Here is a 24,825-nt window from a genome sequence, read left to right on the forward strand (position 1 = left end):
GCCGGCCGGCTGTTAGCCTGGTTGATACAGAGAGAAGGGCGTGGTGCCCCGATAGGAGCTTTTTGCACAGTGGAGGGGGAGATGGTGTACACGCAACACAAAATACATCGTGCCCTGACCGGTCATTACGCGCAGCTATACAAAGCTCGAGGTACCGGACCCAGGCACGTGCTAGAAGGGTTCCTAGATTCTGTTACCTTGCCTGTGGCCTCTGGGGAACACAAGGATGCTCTTAATGGCCCCCTCACGCTGGAGGAAGTGGGAGAAGCGATTCAGGCTATGGCGTCGGGAAAAACTCCAGGGCCGGATGGCCTGCCCACCGAATACTATAAGGCAAAGAGGGAAACCCTTACGCCCTTACTCCTTCAGCTGTATAACACAGCGATAGACGAAGGCTTGTTACCTCCATCCATGCGGGAAGCATTCCTGGTCTCCTTGCCCAAGCCGGACAGGGACCCCCCAGCATTGGGTTCATACGGATGTACCATGTTACAACGCATACCATTACAACTACCTACCATTACAACGCGACCATTACAACGCATACCATTACAACGCATAGCGCTTAGAGGTGCTGGATAGTGGTAAGTATAATTTACTATTCCAACTCCAGTCCCCGTGGACACTAGGGAAGGTGTTGGATAGTAAATTAAACTTATTCCCTATCCTAGAGCGCCCCCCAGCGCAATGCGTTGTAATGGTATGCGTTGTAAAAGTTGCGTTGTAATGGTAGGTAGTTGTAAAAGTTGCGTTGTAACAGGTGTATACCGGTTCATACAGGCCATTGGCAATGCTCAACGTGGACTATAAGGTCTTCGCAAAAATACTCGCGGAACGGCTAGCGCCAGTGGTCCCCCATTTAATACACTCTGACCAAAACGGGTTTGTGCCAGCGAGATCCACATCCTTGAACCTCAGGAGGTACTTCAGGGTGGCAACTGAGGCAAAGAGGGAATGGCCCAGGGCGGGGTGACTGATAATAGACCTGGAGAAGGCCTTTGACTGCCTGGAGTGGGGTTACCTGTCCGTGGTACTATTGCGCTATAAGCTTGACATAGGATTCCTGCAGATGGTTGATCTCCTTTACAAAAACCCAGTAGTCCGTGTGCGGCTGGGCCCCTACAACTCAGAGGCTCTGGCTTTGGGCCGGGGCACCCGGCAGGGATGCCCCCTGTCCCCGTTACTGTTCGCGCTGGCTATCGAACCCTTGGCAGCGGCCATGCGGCAGTCTCTTGGCGACGGAATCCCTTTGGGCGATGCAACTCATCAGGTATCGCTTTATGCAGATGACCTGTTGGTGTTTGTGAGGTACGTGGGATGTATACCGGAACAACTACCCCAGTTGCTGTGCAAGTTCGCAGATGTCTCGGGCTCCAGTTGAATGCGGGTAAATCCTGCCTTTATGCGTTTGGCAGTTGGGTAGAAGATCCGGGGCATTGCCTCGAAGGCACGAGAGTCCAATGGAAGGCTGACACCTTTAAGTACCTGGGAATCCAGATCTACCTTTAGCCGGCTGGCTTATTTGATGGAAATTTGGGGCGGACGGTTGCAGCGCTAAGGTCTCAGATATGCTTTTGGTCCACACTCCCGCTGACAACCACGGGCAAAGTGGCCCTTGCCAAAATGGTCATGCTCCCCCGACTCCTGTACTATTTTGTTAATCTTCCTCTATTTATCCTGGCCTCTTTCTTTTCTATGCTTAATGCTGTCCTGCGGGACTGAGCGACCTCTGCGCTAAGCCCGTGGTTCTTTTGGAGCAACTGAGGTGCCATAACTATGCGGCGCACACGGCCAGAACGAACGCCAGGGCGGACAGAGCCGGCCGGCTGTTAGCCTGGTTGATACAGAGAGAAGGGCGTGGTGCCCCGATAGGAGCTTTTTGCACAGTGGAGGGGGAGATGGTGTACACGCAACACGAAATACATCGTGCCCTGACCGGTCATTACGCGCAGCTATACAAAGCTCGAGGTACCGGACCCAGGCACGTGCTAGAAGGGTTCCTAGATTCTGTTACCTTGCCTGTGGTCTCTGGTGAACACAAGGATGCTCTTAATGGCCCCCTCACGCTGGAGGAAGTGGGAGAAGCGATTCAGGCTATGGCGTCGGGAAAAACTCCAGGGCCGGATGGCCTGCCCACCGAATACTATAAGGCAAACAGGGAAACCCTTACGCCCTTACTCCTTCAGCTGTATAACACAGCGATAGACGAAGGCTTGTTACCTCCATCCATGCGGGAAGCATTCCTGGTCTCCTTGCCCAAGCCGGACAGGGACCCCACAGCATTGGGTTCATACAGGCCATTGGCAATGCTCAACGTGGACTATAAGGTCTTCGCAAAAATACTCGCGGAACGGCTAGCGCCGGTGGTCCCCCATTTAATACACTCTGACCAAAACGGGTTTGTGCCAGCGAGATCCACATCCTTGAACCTCAGGAGGTACTTCAGGGTGGCAACTGAGGCAACGAGGGAATGGCCCAGGGCGGGGTGACTGATAATAGACCTGGAGAAGGCCTTTGACTGCCTGGAGTGGGGTTACCTGTCCGTGGTACTATTGCGCTATAAGCTTGACACAGGATTCCTGCAGATGGTTGATCTCCTTTACAAAAACCCAGTAGTCCGTGTGCGGCTGGGCCCCTACAACTCAGAGGCTCTGGCTTTGGGCCGGGGCACCCGGCAGGGATGCCCCCTGTCCCCGTTACTGTTCGCGCTGGCTATCGAACCCTTGGCAGCGGCCATGCGGCAGTCTCTTGGCGACGGAATCCCTTTAGGCGATGCAACTCATCAGGTATCGCTTTATGCAGATGACCTGTTGGTGTTTGTGAGGGACGTGGGATGCATACCGGAACAACTAGCCCAGTTGCTGTGCAAGTTCGCAGATGTCTCGGGCTCCAGTTAAATGCGGGTAAATCCTGCCTTTATGCGTTTGGCAGTTGGGTAGAAGATCCGGGGCATTGCCTCGAAGGCACGAGAGTCCAATGGAAGGCTGACACCTTTAAGTACCTGGGAATCCAGATCTACCTTTAGCCGGCTGACTTATTTGATGGAAATTTGGGGCGGGCGGTTGCAGCGCTCAGGTCTCAGATATGCTTTTGGTCCACACTCCCGCTGACAACCACGGGCAAAGTGGCCCTTGCCAAAATGGTCATGCTCCCCCGACTCCTGTACTATTTTGTTAATCTTCCTCTATTTATTCTGGCCTCTTTCTTTTCTATGCTTAATGCTGTCCTGCGGGACTTTATCTGGGGTACGTCCCGCCACTGACTGGCAATGGTGAAATTATTCCTGCCAACGGATAGGGGAGGACTGACCGCCCCCTGCTTCAAGCATTACTATCTGGCTGCGCAGCTCCAATGGATCGCCCGCTGGTTGGCGGATAGGGGAAGAGACGATACAGCCACAGTAATGCCCCCGTATTCTCTGGAGCGTGTCACCAAACTCTTTCACCCACTGGCAGCATCTGAGCGACCCACTCCGCTGCTGCTGGCAGTGGGGTATAAGTGCTTCCACAGAGTCCTGTTCCTCACACGAAGGGTGCTTCCGTAAATGCCTGCTATACCTTTGGAGGGTTCCCCAGGTGGTGAGGGGGTCCTCACACGCCCCATGCTAGAGCAGTGGATGGAGGCAGACGTCCAGATGCTGGGCAATCTTTACAGAGATGGAGCGCTAGTGGCTTATGAGACGCTGGTCTCTGAGGACAGGCTCCCCCCAGGGGGTCCTACTACATCGCTCCATAGTAGCGAAGCTGACAGCCAGGTGGGGAGAAGTGGCGAAGGAGCCTGAACAGCACTTAACCATGCAGTACCTCCACGTCATGGGGAGGGGCAAACATCTGGTCCGCTGGTTTGCTGCGTTATTACGGACGCACACAGCACCCAGTTCGGCCCCTCTTAGAGGCAAATGGGAGCGCAGTTTGGGAAGGTCGCTCTCTGACAAGGAGTAGGAGAGAATCCTCAAAAGTCCGGTACGCATTTTCAGAAACATGCGCTTTCGCCAGATACAGCTTTACGTTGGTCATAGAGCCTATTTCACACCTGAGCTAATCAACAAGTACTGCCATTGGTCAGACGTGTCCTGTCCCAGGTGCGGTTAGATGGGTGCGGGACTCCTCCACCTTCTGTGGAGCTGCCCTGGGCTGGGCACTACTGGAGTGCAATCAGTGAGCTGCTTAGGAAATGCACTGGTCGTATTATACTCTTTGATTGGCCTGAGTACATTATGCATCATTTCAGGAGAACACCCAAGGATTAGGTGTCGTCCCGTTTCTTAGAACTAGGGATGGTGGTGGCAAGGCGCCTCCTTACGAGGCGATGGAAGGCGCATGACCCGCCTGACCTGCTTACCTATCCGTCGGTGCCTCCTGGCACTATCGAGGCTGGGATAGTGCCAGGAGGCACCGATGGATAGGTAAGCTCATCGTGGTTCCTAGAAGTAATACAGAAACTGTATGTATCTGTTCTATACCTACTTTGAGTAGTTTATGCAGTGACATTAATTGACATGGTCCTGAAGAATGCCAGGGTTCTTGTATCCATAGAAGGCAGAAACATGTTGACCAAGCTAACGTTAGAACAGTGATTAATTCTAACTGTTCACAAACTTTTTTCACTTTTGTCATTTACACTGTTTTAGTAGGGCAACTGCATGGATTCACAAATGGTATGTGTTGTACATCAATGAACACATGATCCAGGGAGTTTACCCATTTTTAATTCACTTCACTTATATGCACTGCACTTATTGAGACAATGAATTATGTCTAATGTACACTACACATATCCTTTGTTCAGTTTTTTCCTTCAGATAGAATCATCAGAAGGATACGGTGCATCACACACTGGTTTTCTCTGATTCATAAGAGAGCCTGTGTGGACACTGTTTGGTTCCCAGATGATGACACTGGGCACGATATTGTGTAGTGATGGGATACCTTAATATCCTTGCATGATTCTTAGTTATAGTCTTGCCCTTCTCTCACACATAAGCGGGGGTACAAATAGAATATTCCCCTTTTCATTGAGATATACATTGGTCGTAGAGTATATCGTTAATAGTCTTCAGGATTCCGTTTGGTATAGTAGTTGTAAGGAATGGGGGATTGAATCCTGTTGAGACTGTAAACTTCCCTCAGACCCTCTCTTGTGGTTTCAATAAAAATAATGGCCAAGTCCAGAGCAAAAGGCAGCCCCCATTGCTACTCCTTTCACTTGTAGATAAAAGTGACCTTGAAAAAAACAAAAAGTGTTTCATTATAGCTATGCGCAATAAACCAATGATGAATTCAGTTGGGACCGCAGTCGGTGCCTGTTGTTGGTCCAGTACTTCACCAGTTACTTCAAGAGCAGATTGTTGTGGTATGCTGGTGTAAAGGGACACAATGTCGCAAGTCACCAAAAGTTGATTACTCGGATCAAAGGGATGCTGATCAATGAGATTAATCGTTTGCATTGTGTCCCTCAAATATGCCCAAGTTGCCTCTGCTATCAGTTTAAGAAAATGGTCTATGTCCATGTATCTGCATACTGGTTCGAGCATTGATCCACACCCTGAAATAATGGGACGTCCTGGTGGATTCTGTGTATCCTTGTGGAGCTTCGGCAAGGTGTATATGGTAGGGAGCCAAGGTTATTTTTGATTGAGATATTGGAATTCAAGGTTGGTAAGGAAGCCTTGTTCATGGCCATACATGGTGAGGGTAAGTATTTCCTCGGCGAGGTCTTTGGACAGGTCTGATCTTATCCTCATATAGCTAACTCCATCCTGTAATTGACTCCTTGAGTATTTCGGATACATCTCTTGAGTATTTTGGATACATAGGCTGAGATTTTATTTGACATGCTCTGGGCTGGTGGAACAAATGTAGAGGGAATCCTCAATCCTGTCTGTGATGATATCGGGGATGATGGGAAGTGTTTAAAGAAATACCTGTGACGGATCTTCCTAAAGAATTGATGCAGTTCATTTTTGATTGGAAATTCGTTGGGGTGGCACAAAAGAGAGACCCTTACTGAGAACGCGGATTTCTCCATCTTTGTGTGTATAGGAGGTAATGTTAACTACAGGGTTCTATTGTCTCCTCACAACCTGTAGACCCTGCGTCGGGTTTGAATCTCCCAGTGGTTCTCCAGTTGGAAGCGGACCTGTTTCTGTGTTTTCCCAAATCCTCTCTCCAAGTTGCCGCTTGTCGCTGGCTGACACCGTTGCAGTCCTCTGGGCCAATTGCCACCTCTGCCCCTGGGTGGTCTCCATTGGCCTTCTCCTAAAAAAGGGTAAGGTCCTTGGCGTGGATGCCAGTTGTCCTGACATCCGCAGTCTGCACTTGGTCCAGGCTGCTCGTTGTCGCTGTCTGTGCTGTAAGACGTTTCGGAGAATGTGGTGTAGTTCCTGTGTCCTCTGTATCCTTCTCTTCCTCTGTTGGTGAACCATCCCTGGTTGTCTTGTGTATAATAATCCTCTTGCAAGTAAGGCTATGTATTCTTCTTCTTGTAATACCGAATGTCCTTAGCTAACTTTTCCAATTTTTTCATCTAGGCATTCGTCTCAAATGCTTTCAGTGTTTTCAGTATTATACAAAAGGGGATGATGGACGGAGCGTTTGAGCAAATCAAAGAATGGTGATGGATTAAACCCAGATCAGTTGGCTGGGGGATGAGTGTTTGATTTTGATCAAACGCTCCGTCCATCATCCCCTTTTGTATTGCTTTTTTCAGTATTATAAGAAAGACATCCAGGACGGTTCACCTACAGAGGCAGAGGAGGATACCGAGGACGCAGGAACTACACCACTTTCTCCGAATCGTCCTACAGCCGGGACCAAGTGCAGACTACGGATATCAGGACAACTGGCATCCACCCCAAGGACCTTACCCTTTTTTAGGAGAGGGACAATGGAGACCACCCAGGGGGTAGAGGTGGCAATTAGCCCAGAGGACTTCAACGGGGTCAGCCAGCGACCAGCGGCAACTGGAAGAGAGGACGTTGGAAAACACAGAAACAGATCCGCTTCCAATTGGAGAACCACAGGGACATTCAAACCTGATGCAGGGTCTACAGGTGGTGAGGAAACCACCGAACCCTGTTGTTAACATTTCCTCCTATACACTCAAAGATGAGGAAACCAGCATTCTCAGTAAGGGTCTCTCTTTTGTGCCCACAGCACTCCCCAACAAATTTGCAATCAAACTGAACTACATCGATTCTTTAGGAAGATCCGTCTCAGGTATTTCTTTAAACACTCTCCATCAGCCCCGGTGTCATCACAGACAGGATTGAAAATTCCCTCTACATTTGTTCCACTAGCCCACAGCACATTGTCTTGAAAGATGTATTGAAAATACTAAAGGAGTATAAGCATACGAAATACAACATCACGAAGATGGAGAAGGAAGCTCTTCTCTCATTGCAGAACAACAGAGACATTGTGATCAAGCCCGCGGATAAGGGCGGCACCATTGTGGTATAAGATGTAACTAAATACAAGAGATCCTCAACCAATTACAGGACGGAGCTAGCTATTTAAGGATAGGATCAGACCCGTACAAAGACCTCGCCCAGGAAATACCCTCACCAGGAATGGCCTTGAACAAGGCTTCCGGCCCAACCTTGAATTCTAATATCTCAATGAAAAACAACCTCAGCTCCCTACCATTTACACCTTGACGAAGCTCCACATGGATACACAGAATCCACAAGGACGTCCCATCGTTTCAGGGTGTGGATCAACGCTCTAACCACTATGCAGATAAATAGACCATTTCCTTAAACCGATAGCAGAGGCAACTCTGGCATATTTGAGGGACACGATGCAAACCATTCATTTCATTGCTCAGCGTCCCGTTGATCCGAGTAATCAACTTTTGGTGACTTGCGACATTGTGTCCCTTTACACCAGCATACCGCCACAATCTGCTCTTGAAGTAATGGATGAAGTACTGGACCAATGACCAGAACCAACAGCAGTCCCAACTGAATTCATCATTGGTTTACTACACATAGCTCTGATGGAAAACATTTTCTTTTTTCAAGGTCACTTTTATCTAAAAACGAAAGGAGAAGCAATGGGGACTGCCTTCGCTCCAGACTTGGCCATTATTTTTATGGACCATTTTGAAAAGTCTTTCATCTTCAGTGAGTCGAACCCCTAAATCGAAAAGGTGTCTTTGTGGAGGAGGTACGTTGACGATATACTTATGATTTTGACAGGTGACTCAAAAGATTTGGGCAGGTTTCACTCCTGGCTCAATGAAAGAAGTCAAGATATACAATTTACTATACATTTTGATCCCAGAGAAATTGACTTCTAGATATTTCTATCTGGAATGACGAGAACAAACTATATGCCACTTTGTATCGCAAGCAGGCTGAGAGGAATTCCCTTTTGAGATACAACAGTTACCATCCGAGGGGACTTAGAGACAATCTACCCTTTAGAAAGTTCCTGCGGATCCGCAGGAACTGTTCGAAGAAAACTGACCACATGACTCAATCAGATGAACTGAGCAACCGACTGATGCAGAGAGGTTACCCGAGGAGGTTAATTACAAGAGCACAGAAAAGGGCCTGGTACAGACCCTGTGAGACCCTGTTGAAACCTAAAGAGAAGAGAGATGGATCCATGCAAAGGATGATATGCGTCACCACCTTCTCCACAAAAAAGCAATGCCATTAAGAAAGAGATAAATATACACTGGGGTCTGATTTCTGATGATATAGAGCAAACCAACCCACCCATACACTCATATAAGTAAGCTAAGAGTGTTAAGAACCACATAATGCGTTCTTTCCTAGAACCCCCTGAGGCACCATCTATCCAATCTCTGTGGAATCTACCACCGACAGTTGGCCACTTCAAATGCCGCCAGTTCAAGGCATGCCAAACGACTATTCAAACCAAACAGTTTATTTATAAAAACTATGTGATTAACTTGAAATCTTTCACGAACTGAAACACTAACAATGTGATTTATGGTATTATGTGTCTGTGCGGTCTTATTTATGTAGGCAAAACACAACAGAAAATAAAAGCACGCATTCTGCAGCACTTTAGTCGAATAAGGTGTGGTGTACAGGTAGCGCCTTCGGTCGAACATTTTAGAGCTGCGGACCACAGCCCAGATGAACTACATTGGAGAGTACTTGAGAAGCCCTCCTTTGGCCCCAGGGGTGGTAATATTGGAACGATCATCAACATATGGGAATGTAAATGGATGTCTCTCCTAGACTCCATACAGAACGGTCTGAATGAATCTGAATTCAGTCATGCTAGACTAGCCTGTCTTGTATGAGAATTACTTTTTGTGATCTTGAATGAGTGTCATTCTCAACTAGACTGTCTCGTACTAGAATGACTTTTTGTGATCTTAAATGAGCGTTCCTTTCCAGGTTCCGTTTCATACTACACATTCATGTATAAATATCCATATATGAAGGTGTTTTTTGCATGTCTCAGCAACTTGTTTATGTAATTTGCTCACAATGTGAATAGGTACCCCCTGTGTTTTAATTGAGCCCACACTCTTGGCACAATACATTTGCCCTCACTCTTTGCCATATCCAGCCAGTGACAATGTATACATTGAAACCTTATCAATGCATACATACTTTTAACCTTATTACAATATAGGAGTATGACAAGCTGTTTTGACATCTAAGTTGTTTCCACTGTGTGAACAATGTTATTTGTTTTCAAACGGTAACTGTAAACTCTGTTTTCATGTGCAGCGTCAATCTCACTATCGAAATTGTATTCACTGTGTTGATATGTATCCATCCGGACACCATAATACAGCAGTATAGAATATACGTGTGCAATATGTAATCTAATATATTTACTCACGAGACAGGTCGGGCCCAATTCCCAGCAATATTGTTTTTGAGAGTTTACAAAATCCGGCCTCTATCTACAGTCGTTCTTCCCTTACAATAGGGCACTTGCCATGATAGACAAGCATCGTGCGTCTGCTCGATGACATCACAATCGTGCATGACTTTGATGAGCCTCCTTACTCAAACAGCAGAGACCAGAGCTCCGGTTCCCCTTTCATGAATGGAGAGTTTCCTGTGAGCAGCCGTGAGTCTTTGTCAATGCGCTTAGTCGCAACTTCTCTACTTTTCATTATTTATAGATTGTGACATGTAAGGAGCATTGTTGCCTGATTAAAGGAATTGATCAGGTAATTCCCCCTTTTAGAGCTTGTTTTGTAGCATAATATAGCTTGTTTCCAGCCTTAGTGGTGGTGAACTTTTCAGTCCTGATTAGTACCTGTTTTCCATACTTTATTTTAAAATACAACATATTGCGAGACCCCGCTGAGTAGTCCGGCTTGTTTCCTTTTGAATTAACTTTATATCCATGCAAGTAAGTCGACTGATCCGCTGTAACCCCTATCCAACAAAGTACACTCACCGGAGGGCCTCTCTCATTCTGCACCTTACTCTTGCAGGTGACTGTCCTCCCTCTCGTTATTTTGGAGCCCACACCTACTAATCAGCCCTCAGTGAAGGGGTGTTCATGGTAATTCATTGGGCGCTGGCACTTTATGTTTGACTTATGATCAATATTGGTGTTCTTAATCCTAAGGTGTCTTTTATGTTCTATCCTTAGGTGCTCCCCTTCCTTTCACTCCTGTACTGAGGAAGACCCCGTCGTAAGGGTTAAATAATCTACAGTGTTTTAGGGGTCAAAACGTCAAGTTTTGTACCATTTGCCAGCTTGATCAACAGCGATTAATCACTGTGTCATTGTTTCCAACCATGGTTATTTATCTTTTTGATATTATTCTGAAATTGTGGCTTAAGATATGAGCCTTGTGTTTTCTAAGCGACGATTCATGTGATTTGCACTTTATATTCTCTACTGACTGTTTTATCCTCACTCCAATCACAAATAACCCAGTTCTATTATTGTCATACGCGGACAACACTGTTTTAATGGCTTTGACAGCTAATAGTCTACAAAAATCATTGATTGTTTTTACAGATTTTATGTCAGCACCGGACCTAAAAGTTAATTTTACTAAATCATAGATCATGGTGTGTGGCCCCAAACCAATCAAAACCAGAAAATGTACTGTACAGGATAGGACTATTGATAAGGTGACTAATTTTACATATTTGGTGAATGTTTTTAATAACAAATTGAATTGTGATCCTCTTGTTATAACTAGGGCACAGCACACTAACCGGGTAATGGAGGGGCTTATCTGCTTTTCCTGTAAATTAGGGTACAAGCCGGTAACATAGATGACTACTTTATACAAAGCGAAATGCTTAGTTGTCGCATCCAATGGGGCATCATAAATGCAGACAGTTAGAAATCTTCGAAAAGAAATGAATTAAAAGGCCATTGATGACCCAAAATACTGTCCCTTCAGTTTTATGTCTCTCTGAGGTAGGACCGGATTATATGAAGGACCGAATTTATATTGCCCCATTCCTTCTCTGGGCTAAAATTTGGTTGTCTGAGAACTTAATGTTCTCAAGGTAAGTTATCAAGGATTGCATTAACCTTGAGAATGCATTGGCGATCCAATGGCTCCAATTTGTTAGAGAAAAATGTAATGTGATTGTCCTAGGGCACTACTATGAAAATCCTGCTACTATCCCTCAAATATGAAAACTATCATAAATGAGGCTTATTATGCTGAGGTAAACATGCGCCGCTTGTATTTGGGAACGAAATGTCACCCAGACCCCTCCCTCACGCAACATCTATTTTATCTTTTACTATTAATGCACAGACTCGTTTTCTTATGACCAGATTGCGCTCATGCACTCTGCATTTCTTAGTGGGTTTCCGTAAAAAGTTAGGTTGGAGCGATAAACTATTTGGCAGAAAAGAACACTTTGCACTTTATGCTGTTTTGCACACTCTATAAAGTGCAAGATTCTTTGTTCCACTTTTAAGAGAAATCCGCCCCTGTACCTATATGGATGGTTTTCATTTCTTACACTCTGTGTCTACAGTTCTTATTTGTGCTGCTGTCTCTAACTATATCAGAATGGATCTGTTAATAAGAATAGATACATTGTTGTTTTCTAGTTTTCTAAATTCGTTTTTAAACTTTTTATATTATATATATTGACATGTTGTATTTCGATAATGGGTATTAAAACCCGTAGACCAAGGCGCTAAGCATGTTTGGATTGGTTTGGGGGTTTTAGTGATTTATTTATTTAAATCGATATATATAAAAACGAAAGTATGTCTGTTTGTCCTTTATGCATTACTATACCATTTATCCGATCGCCATGAAACTTTGGGAAGTTGTTGAGTACACTCCCGCGAAGGTTTCTGGCAAAAAAAAAAAAATTGTTAAAAGTTGTTGAGTACACTCCCGCAAAGGTTTCTGGCAAAAAAAAAAATTGTTAAATATCGGCCCTCCAGGGCCCTCATAATCTTTCCAATACTGAACGTTTACAGTTTACGGTGCGACTCGCTTTTGCAATGACCATGAACAAAGCACAAGGACAATCGCTGCAAGTGTGTGGACTACATTTGGAGAGTCCGTGCTTCTCACATGGACAACTGTATGTGGCCAGTTCACGCATCGGAAAACCTTCTGATTATTTGTGTACGCACCCGAAGGAAAAACAAAAAATACTGTGTATCCACAAGCACTCAAATAAATAAACAGAATTGAAACACTTTAAAATGTTTTCCATATTAAAATGAATACGTTTCAATAAAAATTACACAATGCAAATTGAATGTTATCATCACAAGTATCCTTAAATTTCCTTTCTTCTGAGATTGCAGCAACGTGCGACGGGTAAGCTAGTATTGTATAAACGGGATGTGCAAATCCTTGTAAAGTTTCATATATGTATGTTAAAACTTTTTTGGCCCACTGAATCGAATATAGTTGTTTTGACTGACTTTTTATGATTATTGTTTGATTAGAATGTATTTTTATCTTGTGCTTTTATGGTCAGGATTATGACCTAATAAAGACTATTGGATTCGATTAGAGATTCTTTCCTCATGTGTATTTAAAGTTGAGGAAGCAGGTAGACTAGATGGACTGTTAGTGTTAGAATTGTGGTTTTCCTTGTTTTTCTAATTGGTGTTACTGTAAGAAAATGTTTTGGTGTTTGGAATGGGGATGAAAGATGTATTGTAGCACAGGAGTTGCAACATTTGTATGAGTGGTGCTCTCTGTTTTTCTTTCTTGTTTGCTGAAAGTGGATAGTGTGATAGAGGTTGTGGGGGGGTCATTTGTTTCTAGTCTTAGTTCTCTAAATTCAGTTTTTGACAGGAGTTACCAATAGGTGAGGTTATGATATGGTGTGTCTGCTGGATGATTAGGGCTTGGATGAGGAATACTGTGAGGGGTCGGTTTGTGTTCTCTTGTGGTGTTCTGGGTAATTTAGGTGTAAGATTAGGAAGGAAATTGTGAGTGGCTGTTAATATGTGGAGAATATGTGGGAGTGTGAGAGGTTGCTTGTTTGAAGAGTGAGAGCTTATGAGGAGGTGAGGTTAGTTGTAGGGAATGCATGTTTTAAATAGGAGGAGAAATTGGGAGAGTTAGTAAACGGTGTTGTGTGTTGCAGGAGGTGATGGGAGATGGGGTTTTGGAGGGGGTGATATTTTAGGGATAGGTTTAACATGCTGTTGTAGGATGTCACTTGCTGGATGACAAGGGTGGTGAAAAATAGCAGATGGTGTGAGGAAGGTGAGACCGAATTGTATGAATAGATGTGTAGTGGTGTACTTGTGTTAGGTGTGAGTTGTAAATGTGGAGAAAGTGAGCAGGTAGTCCACAGAGTAGTTATTTGGTGACACGAATGAGTGTGGGCATGTGCTGGTGGATGAAGGAGTAGAGAAAAGAATAGAGAGAATGGTAGAATGTGTATATGGGCACATGCATCCTTTACATTGAAATGAGGAGACATCAAGAGTGACTTGTTATAGTTTGTTGGTGAGGATGCTTATTGGCTATGTAACTGGAAAAGAGAGAGAATTTATGCCAGAGGCACCTATGCCCAATTGCCAGTTAGAGGTGTGATTCTGATCAATGTTTCTAGCCCTACGAGGCCCAAACAGGTAGGATCTTGAACTTGTTGTCCTTTATCTGGAATCTAGCTGGCCATCCTAAAGAGTTTTGTTTAAGTAGCAGGGAAAACTCCACCTTTCTGGTGACCCCACCCAATGTGAGCTCTTGTCCTTGGTCTAATGATAGCCCTACTCCCTTTGTCCAAAGAAAGCCATACGCCCTGGATCCAATAGGAGCCCTTGGTCCAGTGAGAGTCCTAGGCCTTTGTCAGTTGAGAGACCCACATGTTGAGGCCAAGGAGAGCTCTTAGCTCTTGGTCCTAGAGAGCCCTAAGCCCTGGGTCTAATGAGAGCCCTAAACCCTGGGTCCATTGAGAGACCTAACACTATGGCCCAAAGTGCATCCTAAACTCTGGGACCAATGAGAGCCCTAAGCCCTTGGTTGAATGACAGGCCTGGCCATAATAGTCCTAGGGTACCTTATGGGCAATGGAGGAGAGGGGCCTGATAATGTGACTGTGGGGACTACAAACTCACTTGGGCAGCCCATCTGAATAACTTTGTCTGTTAAGCAGCAGGCTGGCCTTAATACAGTTGTAAACTGTTTTCCTCTTCTTCAGGTGAGTAAAAATATTCACTTTACTTACAATTTAAAAAATGTAAACGTGTACTTTTAATGGAAGCAATCAATGCTATTTTGGGAAAGATAAAATATAAATCTCCAGTGCAAAATTATTCTAATTACAGTTAATAAGCACACCATTTCATTTTTTTAAAAACCTAATAAACATATAAATACAACAGTCACAAGAGTAAAACAGCTCATTCAAAAGGAGGATCCTTGTGCAGTTTCTGCCTGTGCACACCTCCTCATTCCTGGCCTGGGCTGCAGTCACAGGTTGGGCTAGAAATCAAAAAAGATATGTTGTCCAAGTATATCACATATCGAGGGGTTTTCCAATTCGTGATGGTTTTTGCTGCAACCTGAGCAAAATGATCTGGAAAGCGTTGCAATTTTGTAAAGTTTGTAAATGTTTTCATTTTGCCACATTTGTGTAACAACTGTGACATTTGTGACAATCTATAATGCATATATTATTTTAGCAACATCAAATGGTCCTGCATAATATATGCTTCTTAGAAAAGAGCTAGGGTCTCTTTACAAGTCCTGTGCTAATTATAATAGTGTCAGTAATGGAAGTTTCCAGCCTCCTTTAAATTAAAAGATCCACAGATCTAGTGGGTTTTTTTTTACTCAGAGATTAAATGTAGTTGAAATCTTGGGGGAAATTAGAGAAATATAAGCAAATCAGGCTGGAATTCCCTACATAATTCTCCCTTTTTTATTTGAACCTCAACTTTAATGGTCTCTTTTTTGTTCTTCTCCTACAAAATGACAATATAGGTAGAAACAAATCAATAAAATGTACTTTTCCAAACTTCCAAAAACAATTTGTCTTATATTTTCAAGCTTAACTGGGCTGGATTAAAGAGAAAATGATCTAGCCACGTTGCGAATATGTTCTTGCCTTGCACAGAAATAACTGTTCTGAGCGAAGGCAACCGTGAAAAGGGACATTTCACACACACTCCAAAGGACGAGTATCTATATTACTGCAAACCTCTTTGGGGAAAAATATTTTGCACACTTCCTACCACAACCTCTTCCTAGGTGAGCAATGCTTATGACAGGCTGCTAGCAAATTAGAGATTTAGCACTTAGAGAGCTGAATCGACGGCTATGTCTTGAATGTGGCGTGTTGCATTGATCTGGCAGTGTGAGGATGGAAGTTGAGGAGAAGCGACCCTGGTGGTTTCACGAAGGGAAGGTCTTGATAACAGTGACACCTACAAGTGAATGGATAGTGCTAGCCATGAGCCAGACAGGGGATCTCACTGTTATTATGAAAACTGTTGAAATGTTGTTTTGTGACTCTAGATTTCACAACTGTCGGATAAATTACAAGCAGAAGTTGTGGAAAATGGAGAAAACTTTTCAGTGGGACAGCGACAGCTTCTCTGCATGGCACGAGCTATACTTCGAAAATCAAAGGTAAGAATTGATTTAGACATTAGAGCTTTATTTCAAGATACTCATATATATTAATAGTGTATTGTTAAGCCTTTTTATTGAATGTTTGTCAGTGGTTTTAAAGCTCATATTTTGCAGAAAAGAGGTCTATCTGTGAATTATTTCTTGTAATCCTCAAAGCTATATACATTGAAAAGTTAAACACAGCATTTTGTGTTTCTTTTTATGTGATACAAAACACCTTGACAATGACAATGCTTTTTATTGGAACATTAATCAGCGCACCTAACAAACATATGAATGGCAGTCCAAGCTTTGCAGCAAGCATCGATCAAATAATCCTCCCCAGTGTGTGCATATAAACATTGTAAATGTAGAACGTGTTCAGCAAAATTATTGTATTTTCTTTTCTTTCTTTATGTATGTTAAAAATATCCTATAGTATCAATTTACTACACATGAAAAACATGTTTTAGAAGGCATGTTTTTAATATTCTTTTCTTATGCTTTGCATTTAAAATGTGATTTATAATACTACACATTGTTGCATGAAATGTATTTTTAGTATTACTACATTATCGACAATAAAATATTCTCAGAAGATTGACAGAAAGATCTGCAGCCTCTGGCACACAATGAATACTAAATGCATCTCCTTCACATGCTCTAAGACCTTCTAAAGAGTACTAAAATAAAATAGTAAATCATGCAATGGAAAAAAACACAAGTAATGTGCAGTATGGGTTTCAGTTCTGGGGCCATTTTAAACACCATGAAGCATTCGGACTTGTTCAGTTCAGTTCAGATAAACTCTATTTCGGCTGAGAGCCATAAAAGCACAAACAAAAAAGACATCAAACAACACCATACTTCATTTTCATAAAAATTTAAAAATAGTTGTATATACACTTTTGGGGAGACTGCAGAGAAGTAAACAAAAAATAAGGGGATGTAAGATGTGTACAAATGCTAAGGGCTAGGCATCATAGTATAGAGGGACATGGGTTCTACTCAAACACAAGGCAGATATACGCGTATCAAAATGTATAACAACGATCCAATAAATAGAGCTAAAAATCCAATAAAAACAATTAAAAAGATAAAAATAGCTGAGTAGCAGTTCCAGATTTACACAAAGAATCAAAATGTTTTTTTTTCCTTTTTAAGGATAGCAGCATAGACAATTTATTGGCACTCTTGGCTGGTTACAGAGCTCTGGCTCTTAAGAATAGCTCTACGCCTATGCCACATAGCAAGCAAGAATCTAGAGGTTACAAAGACAAATAATGGGCAGGTCTCATATTTTAGTAATCTGTAAACCTCCGTAAAATCTCTTATCCCCAGGTTTTTGCATAGCTGGAGCACCTATTTGGCCCTTGGTCTACTATAAGCCGGGCAGAAGAGAAGAACATGAAGTTCTGTCTCTTCGGTCGTCCTGCACCCTGGCAATCTAGCTTGATGCTTCCCTTCCAGATGTTTGTACAAGCTCTAAGGGGAAGCACCCTGTGTACTGCGATTTAACATCCAAAAAGCTATAAGTCAGTGAGCTAGTATTAGTACTCTGAAGGAGTTGAGATAGATTATATTCTTTAATGATGTGCTTCAAGGTTTTTTTTAAAGTAAGGGAGTAAGTCTCCTCATGAGAGGACCACAGGGTTGTCAGCCCCAGTAAATGGCATCTTGATCTGATGTGAGATAACCAGGGTAAGTTCCCCACTCCCAGAAGAGAAAGTACATCCTTCAGTTCCTCCTTGTAATTTGAGAGCTCAGGCGTGCTCCATAGACGATGCAAAAATAAAAGCGGGCGGGAAGCTATTAATTCGCTTATCCAGCCAATCCCAAGATCCAGCCTCAAGGGTATTAGAGGAGTACTCTTCGGTAGATTCAAAAGTTGTCTAAGGAAAGAGTTCTCTGTTGTTGCAAGGACGTCCTGATGACAAGGGCCCCAAAGTTCGACACCATAGAGGGAGGCTCCCCTGGCCTGGATTTTATATATTTCAGCTGGTGGACCTACAGCTTTTTGGGAGCAGCATTTATAGGGCCCGATTCACAGAATGAACTTAAGACTAAATCCTAAACTTACTACAATTTGGTATTCACAGAATGCACTTACTACTATTTGGTATTCACAGAATGCACTTACTACTTTCGGGATTCACAGAATGAACTTACTACTTTCGGGGTTCACAGAATGAACTTACTACTTTTGGGATTCACAGAATAGACTTACGACTACTAACTTTACGTCCGCCGCCGGCCGTAATTTCCGCCACCGGGCCGGATTTTACGGCACTTTGGCGGAATTGACGGCACATCATTGCAAAATCCGATTACGGGCCGTAATTTACGATTGCTGGCCATTGGCCATGTTAGCCAAGGGTAAACACCTGGTCATGGTCCACCCATCCCCCAACATGGATCAGGTGACACACAGCAGCCAATCCCAGCCCGGCAGCATGTATGAATGCAGAGCAGACACAAACAATCCCTTTTCAGGATGTCACTGAACGTGTTTGTAGCACTACCCCTTGCAATACGGCAAAACTACTTGAGGAGGAGGAGGAGAGCAGAGAGGATCTTCAGGCAGAGGATCAACCTATTTGGAATGCCCAGCCAGGATGTAAGGGCCAGGTACCGTTTTCCTCCTGAAGTCACCTTGGATATGGTATGTGAGTGGGAGCAGGAACTTGACTCAGTGACCTGCTGCTCACATGCAATACCAGCATACCTCAAGATCCTTTCTGCCCTCCACTTCTTTGCTACTGGGTCCTTCCAAAGGGTCACCAGTGACCATGTGGGCAATTCCCAGGCGAGCCAGTCGCGGTGCCTGCATCAGGTACTGAGATGCATCACTGATAGAGCCCCCAACTACATCCAAATGCCACATACACTGGCCATGAGACAAAGGGCAGCAAGAGATTTTTATCTCCATGCACAATTCCCACGTGTGCTGGGTGCAATTGATTGCACCCATGTGGCCCTTCAGCCACCCCGCCACATTGCACACATCTTCTGCAACAGACACAGATGGTATTCCATCAATGTTCAAGCAGTCTGTGATGCCAGTGGAAGGTTCATCAATGTGCATGCAGTGTTCCCAGGCAGTACACATGACAGCTTCATATTCCGCATGTCACCTCTTGCTCGGCGAATGGCTGCTGGAGAATTTGGTAACATGTGGCTACTGGGTAAGTACCAAGCACTGACAATGAGTGATATGCGTCATTGAAATGTCTGAATGCCCCCCAATAGTAACGATTGTATAATAAGAAACATGGCCCAACAGACACTGCATGTACGAACGTATAGATCATGTTCTGTGAAAGTCAAAGAGTGAAATGTTAACAACTGTCCTTTCTTCCCTCCTCAGGCGACGCTGGGTATGCACTCTCTCCACATCTCCTCACCCCTTACAGGCATGCTATCACTGTACATCAGCGTAGGTACAATAGGGCACACATACGTACTCGAGCCATCATCGAGCGCACTTTTGGTCTGTTGAAGTCGTGATTCAGATGTCTCGACCGTACAGGGGGTGTGCTTCTGTACTCCCCAGTAGTCGTGTGCAAGATTATACTAGCCTGTTGTGTTTTGCACAACATTGCTCTAATGCATGGCATACACATGCCTCTCGAACCTCGACTAGCTCTGAATGTGGAAGACCGGGCTATTGCACATGACCGACGTCAGGGCATGCAAGTCCGTGATCAGCTCGTTGCCACGTATTTCGCATGAGCAACCTGTAGTGTCACGGACAACATGTGGTTTGCTGTCTGTTGTCAATGATGAAATGTGGACAGACACAACAGTGTCCATAAATCCCACCCTGAGACGACTTTGCAAACCACACTAACTGCATGCAAATCACAGCTGCTGACAGAAGTCAAAAGGTGGATTGTGCCTCAGGTCATGTGCCCATGTCAGCGAGCAGCGTAGTGGACATCCCTTAAACAAACTATTCACGCTGATGACAAACAATACATATTCTGAGAGACATACCTGGACCTCATGAGGATGGGTCACCAAATCACAAAAGGTTGCATACTCAGGCCTATGACCACAACAGAATTGACTCCCCCACAAATGATGGGCCCAGAATGTGAGTGATGACGTCATGGGAGAATCATGCACCATGGGTCAGATTTACAATAAGAGTTGCATCTCTGCATATCAGCAGGGATGCCCCAGTAATTGTGCTTCACAGCAGACATCCCTTGCACCATCATGGATGTGCCGCATTTACAAAGCTGTGCGCTGTGGGCCAAGTATAGACAGAAGCGTGAAGCATATGCTGTCATAAAGGTGAAGCACCACTGGAGTTGGGTCGCAAGCGCAACGCAGCTCCAGCAAGGCAAGCGGCGAGCCGATGCCTAACATGCTGCATCAATCCTTAGGCCTCCTACAAGCAGGCGCAGGGTTGTGACGCAGCATGGCCATGAAAATGACTGAGTGAAATCTTGTACATTTCACGCTGCCACTGTTTGGAGGCGTTTGTGTGCTGGATCGCCCCCCCTGTGCAGGAACGCACAACTGCGGGGCAGGGCCTTACAATATGACATATTTTAACAGATGCGTCACGTTGAAGATACCCCACAGCATGGAGGTGGCGTAGCGCTGCTGCGCCACAAAAGTGATGCTACTGTGGCACAATTGGGGCACACAGGGCTCGTATAGCTGCCCCCATATGTATCTGACATATCCACACTTCTCCACACCAATGTTACATAACACTTCATTCAACTCTGATACTGAGTACTCAATATGAACTACATGTACCATAATGCAAAGTATGAGAATAGGAAAGTGGGATGGATGTTGTGTCAGCCCCCTATCCCCTGTCAGTGCAGAAATGACATGAAATGATCTGTTCCCCCTTTTGATACATATTCATGAATCACACCTGCATTGTCATTTCACTTTCCCCTACATCAGAGCAACAGGATGGCAGTGGATTTGTTTACTGAATGTGGATGGCCCAGGATGAATACAAAATACTTCCTGTGATGTATTTCCTGTCTCCCACTACCTGTATAACATTTCCTGTATGATATAATGTGTTCCGGGTCATTTTCAGAAGTTACGGCGCAAAATCGTAATTTCCGGTGTCACATCGTAATGCGCGTGCGCGTAAACGATGCCCCGGAACCGGAAACTACGATTTCGGGCCGTAAATTACAAAAATAAACTAGAACACATCATTTCATACAGGCAAGGTAATACATGAAGTGGGAGACAGGAACTACATCACAGGAAGTAGTTAGCAGCCATTTTGTGGTCATTCTGAGTCATCCTCTATCACTGATCAGATCCTCAGGCATCCTGCTGCTCTCATCTGACCTATTTCCCCATAATGGCTGAGGACTATGAGGAGAGAGCCCCCCCTTTCTCAGACAGGGAATTGGACATCTTGGTGGAGGGGGTGCTGGAGAAATTCCCTCAGCTATATGGGGACCCTGAGCACCAGCTGAGCACTGCAGCCCGGGGCAGGCTATGGGCCAACATCGCCGAGCACTGCAGGGCAGTGGGAGTGTCCACCAGAAGGGGTAGGGCGTGCCGCAAGCGCTGGGAGGACCTGAGGCGGTGGGCCCGTCACAAGGCTACGGAGCTGGCTGGCCTGTCCTCCCAGCACCATGTACATCGTCCTCGCCTCTCACCACTGTACAGGAGGGTCCTGCGAGCAGCTTGGCCGACCCTCAACGCTCAGCTGGAGGAGCACGAGCAGCATGGACCTAGTAAGTGCATCATATGCAATATGAGTCTGGGAGTATGATGTGAGTGAAACAGTGCTGTACCATTGTGTGTCCCATGCCTCCATTAGCCAATTCCATGTCCAAGCAGCAGTCACCAAGTATCAAGAGGCACACTGTGGCATATGGAATATACAGGCCAGAGTGCATTTTGGAAGTTGTAGTTTTCTCATGACAACTGGGTAAATGAGCCACACTCATGCATTCATATTGAATACTGCTCTACCAGCACCACTACAATTGAACCAAGTCAATCATAACGGATGTGTGCATTGGATGAGCGATGGTACAGAGACTGTCCAGTCTGCACATGGCAGGCCATAGGGGATTGGATGTTGTGATTAGTATTGCACCTGTAGAGTTGTGTTCCAATTGAGACAGATCATCATGTGCCTTGGAGTCAAGACAGATTTTGAGATCCTTGCATCACTCACAAGTTTTCATAGGTTTACAAGGTGTGTCCACTGACAGACGTCTCCCCCTCAGTGGCCTGTATGACATTTTACATGTACAGGTAGCTGTCACAACCGCCCACCACTGTTCAGCGGTGTACTGCACTACCTTGTAAGTCAAGTAAGCCACTATGTGGCACTGGATTGTCCGAAGATGTGTGGGGACATCAAAAGGCTAACACACAATGTAGCTAGAGGAGTACTCCAGACCCCACGTGGATGTGTGACCCACATTTGTCTTGTCCCATACAATGCTACAAAGCAGATGACACTTGTCCAGACGTTAAATAGCTGCAAATCCATATCAATGGCCAATATCTATTATATCTGGACTCCTCATGTTCTCCTCTGGTGGACTTGTAGTAGAACTGGCACATGCAGCAGTGACACGACACACAGATCACAACAATGCCAAGTTTGAGGTTTGGATAATGCAGTTGCGCAAGCCACAATAATACACATGAGATGTCCATGTCAAACTCAAATCAGTATATGACAGTGTGCATACATGTAATGTAAGTGCATGGACAGAATGGGGGTTGGGAGCACACTGCCTCACAGTCCCAGCACGGTTTGTCCGTTTGCCTCCTGGTAAATGCAGTACACAGTTCAAACTTACTTTGGAATAATCTGGAGTCATACACCAAATTTGCTGCTGACATTGCTGTATATCTCTAGACACGTGTTCCTAGAATGAGCGCTTCATCAGTAGAGAGCAGCAGTTTCAGAGAGCAAAGTAAATCATCTGGGTTTGCTGTGTGCCTGTGAGTGTTACTGTAACCTGAGAGGAACTTGGCAGCATTCCCAGATGATTCAGGAGTTAGTTAGTAGTGTAAACAGCATTTACCCGGATGCAAAGGGGCAAACTGTGCTGGGACTGTGAGGCAGTGTGCTCCCAACCACCATTAAGTCCATAGGACTGATGGGCAGATCAACAAGGCACTTGCGCCTCTTTGCACCGCCATTGGGTCACTTTAGTGACGCAGCGGCGGAGCACACAAAGCGCCATGCTGCTGGATTATTACAACGTGACGCATACGGTGCAGGATCGCATCCTAAAAGTGGCTGAGTGAAACTACAAGATTTCACTCAGTCACTATTAGGGCCAAGCAGAGTCAAATCTACGCACCTGCTTGAAGCAGGTGTAAGGATTGCCGCAGCATGTTAGCGATCGTGCTCCCCCGAGCCTTGCTGGAGGCGGGTTTGCACTTGCCACGCCACTCCAGCAAAGCCCGGCTATTCCACCGGGGATGCATCACACATCTGCCCACCCAAGCACCATGGTGTGCCGCTTTGTACATGCGGTCCATCAGGTGTGATGCACGGGTGGGCTGATGCGTTGCAACTCATCAGACACACCTCTGCTGATTAGCGGAGATGCGCCAGAAGTTGTAAATCGGCCCCTGATAACTGTACAGTGTGATCAGAGGCAAACAAAATCGGACCTAGGCTATTCTATGTATGTGTAGCGTCATGCATGGAACAACCACCACATCAGGATTTTGCTTACACTTCTGCAGGCACGGTTGGTGAGACAGGAGATCCGCAGGAACAAGTCCGGAGAAGGAGACCATCAGTTCGGCGGCGGCTAAACCCTCTTTTCACCAGCGATGAAGGAGAGGAGGAGGGGGAGGAGGAGGAGGAGGGGCCCTCAACATCTGCAGGCCAGGGGGTTTCACCCGCCCGGGATGAAGAAGAACACGACACTGGTACTATGTCCCGGGTGGAGGATGTGGACATTAAAGGGGGGGAGGACCGGACACCTCGGACCATGATGTGGGGGATAGCCACTCACCCACACATACATCACCAGTGGGTCACGAAGAGGTGTCCCCGGGGCAGGCCAACGTTCAATCTGGGCCTGCCATCTGCCCCTCCCTACCTCTAGAGTCACCCTTTGCCATTTCCCTCCATCATCAGAACAGACCTATACTTCCGGCCAAGACGGTTTGCCGAAACTGGAGTAAGATCTCCCTGGACAAGATCGCTGCCCAACTCTCTGCCTCCCCCCCCCATGGAAGGCCTCGACCTAGACACTAGGCTCTCCAATTTTAATAGTTGGATATCCACTGCCATTGACTGCATTGCCCCTATCAAACCTATAAAAACCTTCCGAGCAGCCCCCTCGGCACCATGGTACTCTGCTGAACTACGTCAGATTAAATCCTCCTGCAAACAGTTGAAGCGCCAATGGAGACTCTCCTACGCCCTAGATAGCAAAAACAAACATAAACAAGCTTTAAAAAACTCCCGGAAGAAAATAATTGATCACAAAAGAAATTACTTGGAGGACAAAATAAATAAAGCACAAGGCTCTACAAGAGAAATCTTTAGTACGGTAAGAGCCTTTACTGATCCCATGGCCCTCAAACGCCAATCTCCGGTATCCCAACTCCTTTGCACCCGGCTCTCCGACTACTTTGAGGAGAAAATTGCCTCTATTTATAACACTTTCCCCAATAGAATCATTCATGCACCAATGACAATCTTGATGTCCCTTCTGATTCCCATCTGGTATTTTCTAATTTTGAAGAGATTACCCTTGATCGCTCCTTGATGGAACTCCTGAAATGCAGATCTGGTTCCTCAGACGACCCATGGCC

The 24,825-nt window shown here is 45.2% G+C and overlaps 1 protein-coding gene across 1 annotated transcript in view; it reads left to right on the forward strand.

The window, feature by feature from the left end:
- LOC147677799 (ATP-binding cassette sub-family C member 12-like) overlaps nt 1–24,825 on the forward strand; it is a 2,578,840-nt gene that overhangs the window by 2,465,190 nt on the left and 88,825 nt on the right. Inside the window, exon 29 of the mRNA XM_086945588.1 lies at nt 15,931–16,044. Coding sequence (XP_086801714.1) covers nt 15,931–16,044 — 114 coding nt within the window. The remainder of the gene's footprint in view (nt 1–15,930; nt 16,045–24,825) is intronic.

The sequence above is a fragment of the Lissotriton vulgaris genome, chromosome 12 (assembly GCF_964263255.1).
Source record: "Lissotriton vulgaris chromosome 12, aLisVul1.2, whole genome shotgun sequence".
NCBI classification, from domain to species: Eukaryota; Metazoa; Chordata; class Amphibia; order Caudata; family Salamandridae; genus Lissotriton; species Lissotriton vulgaris.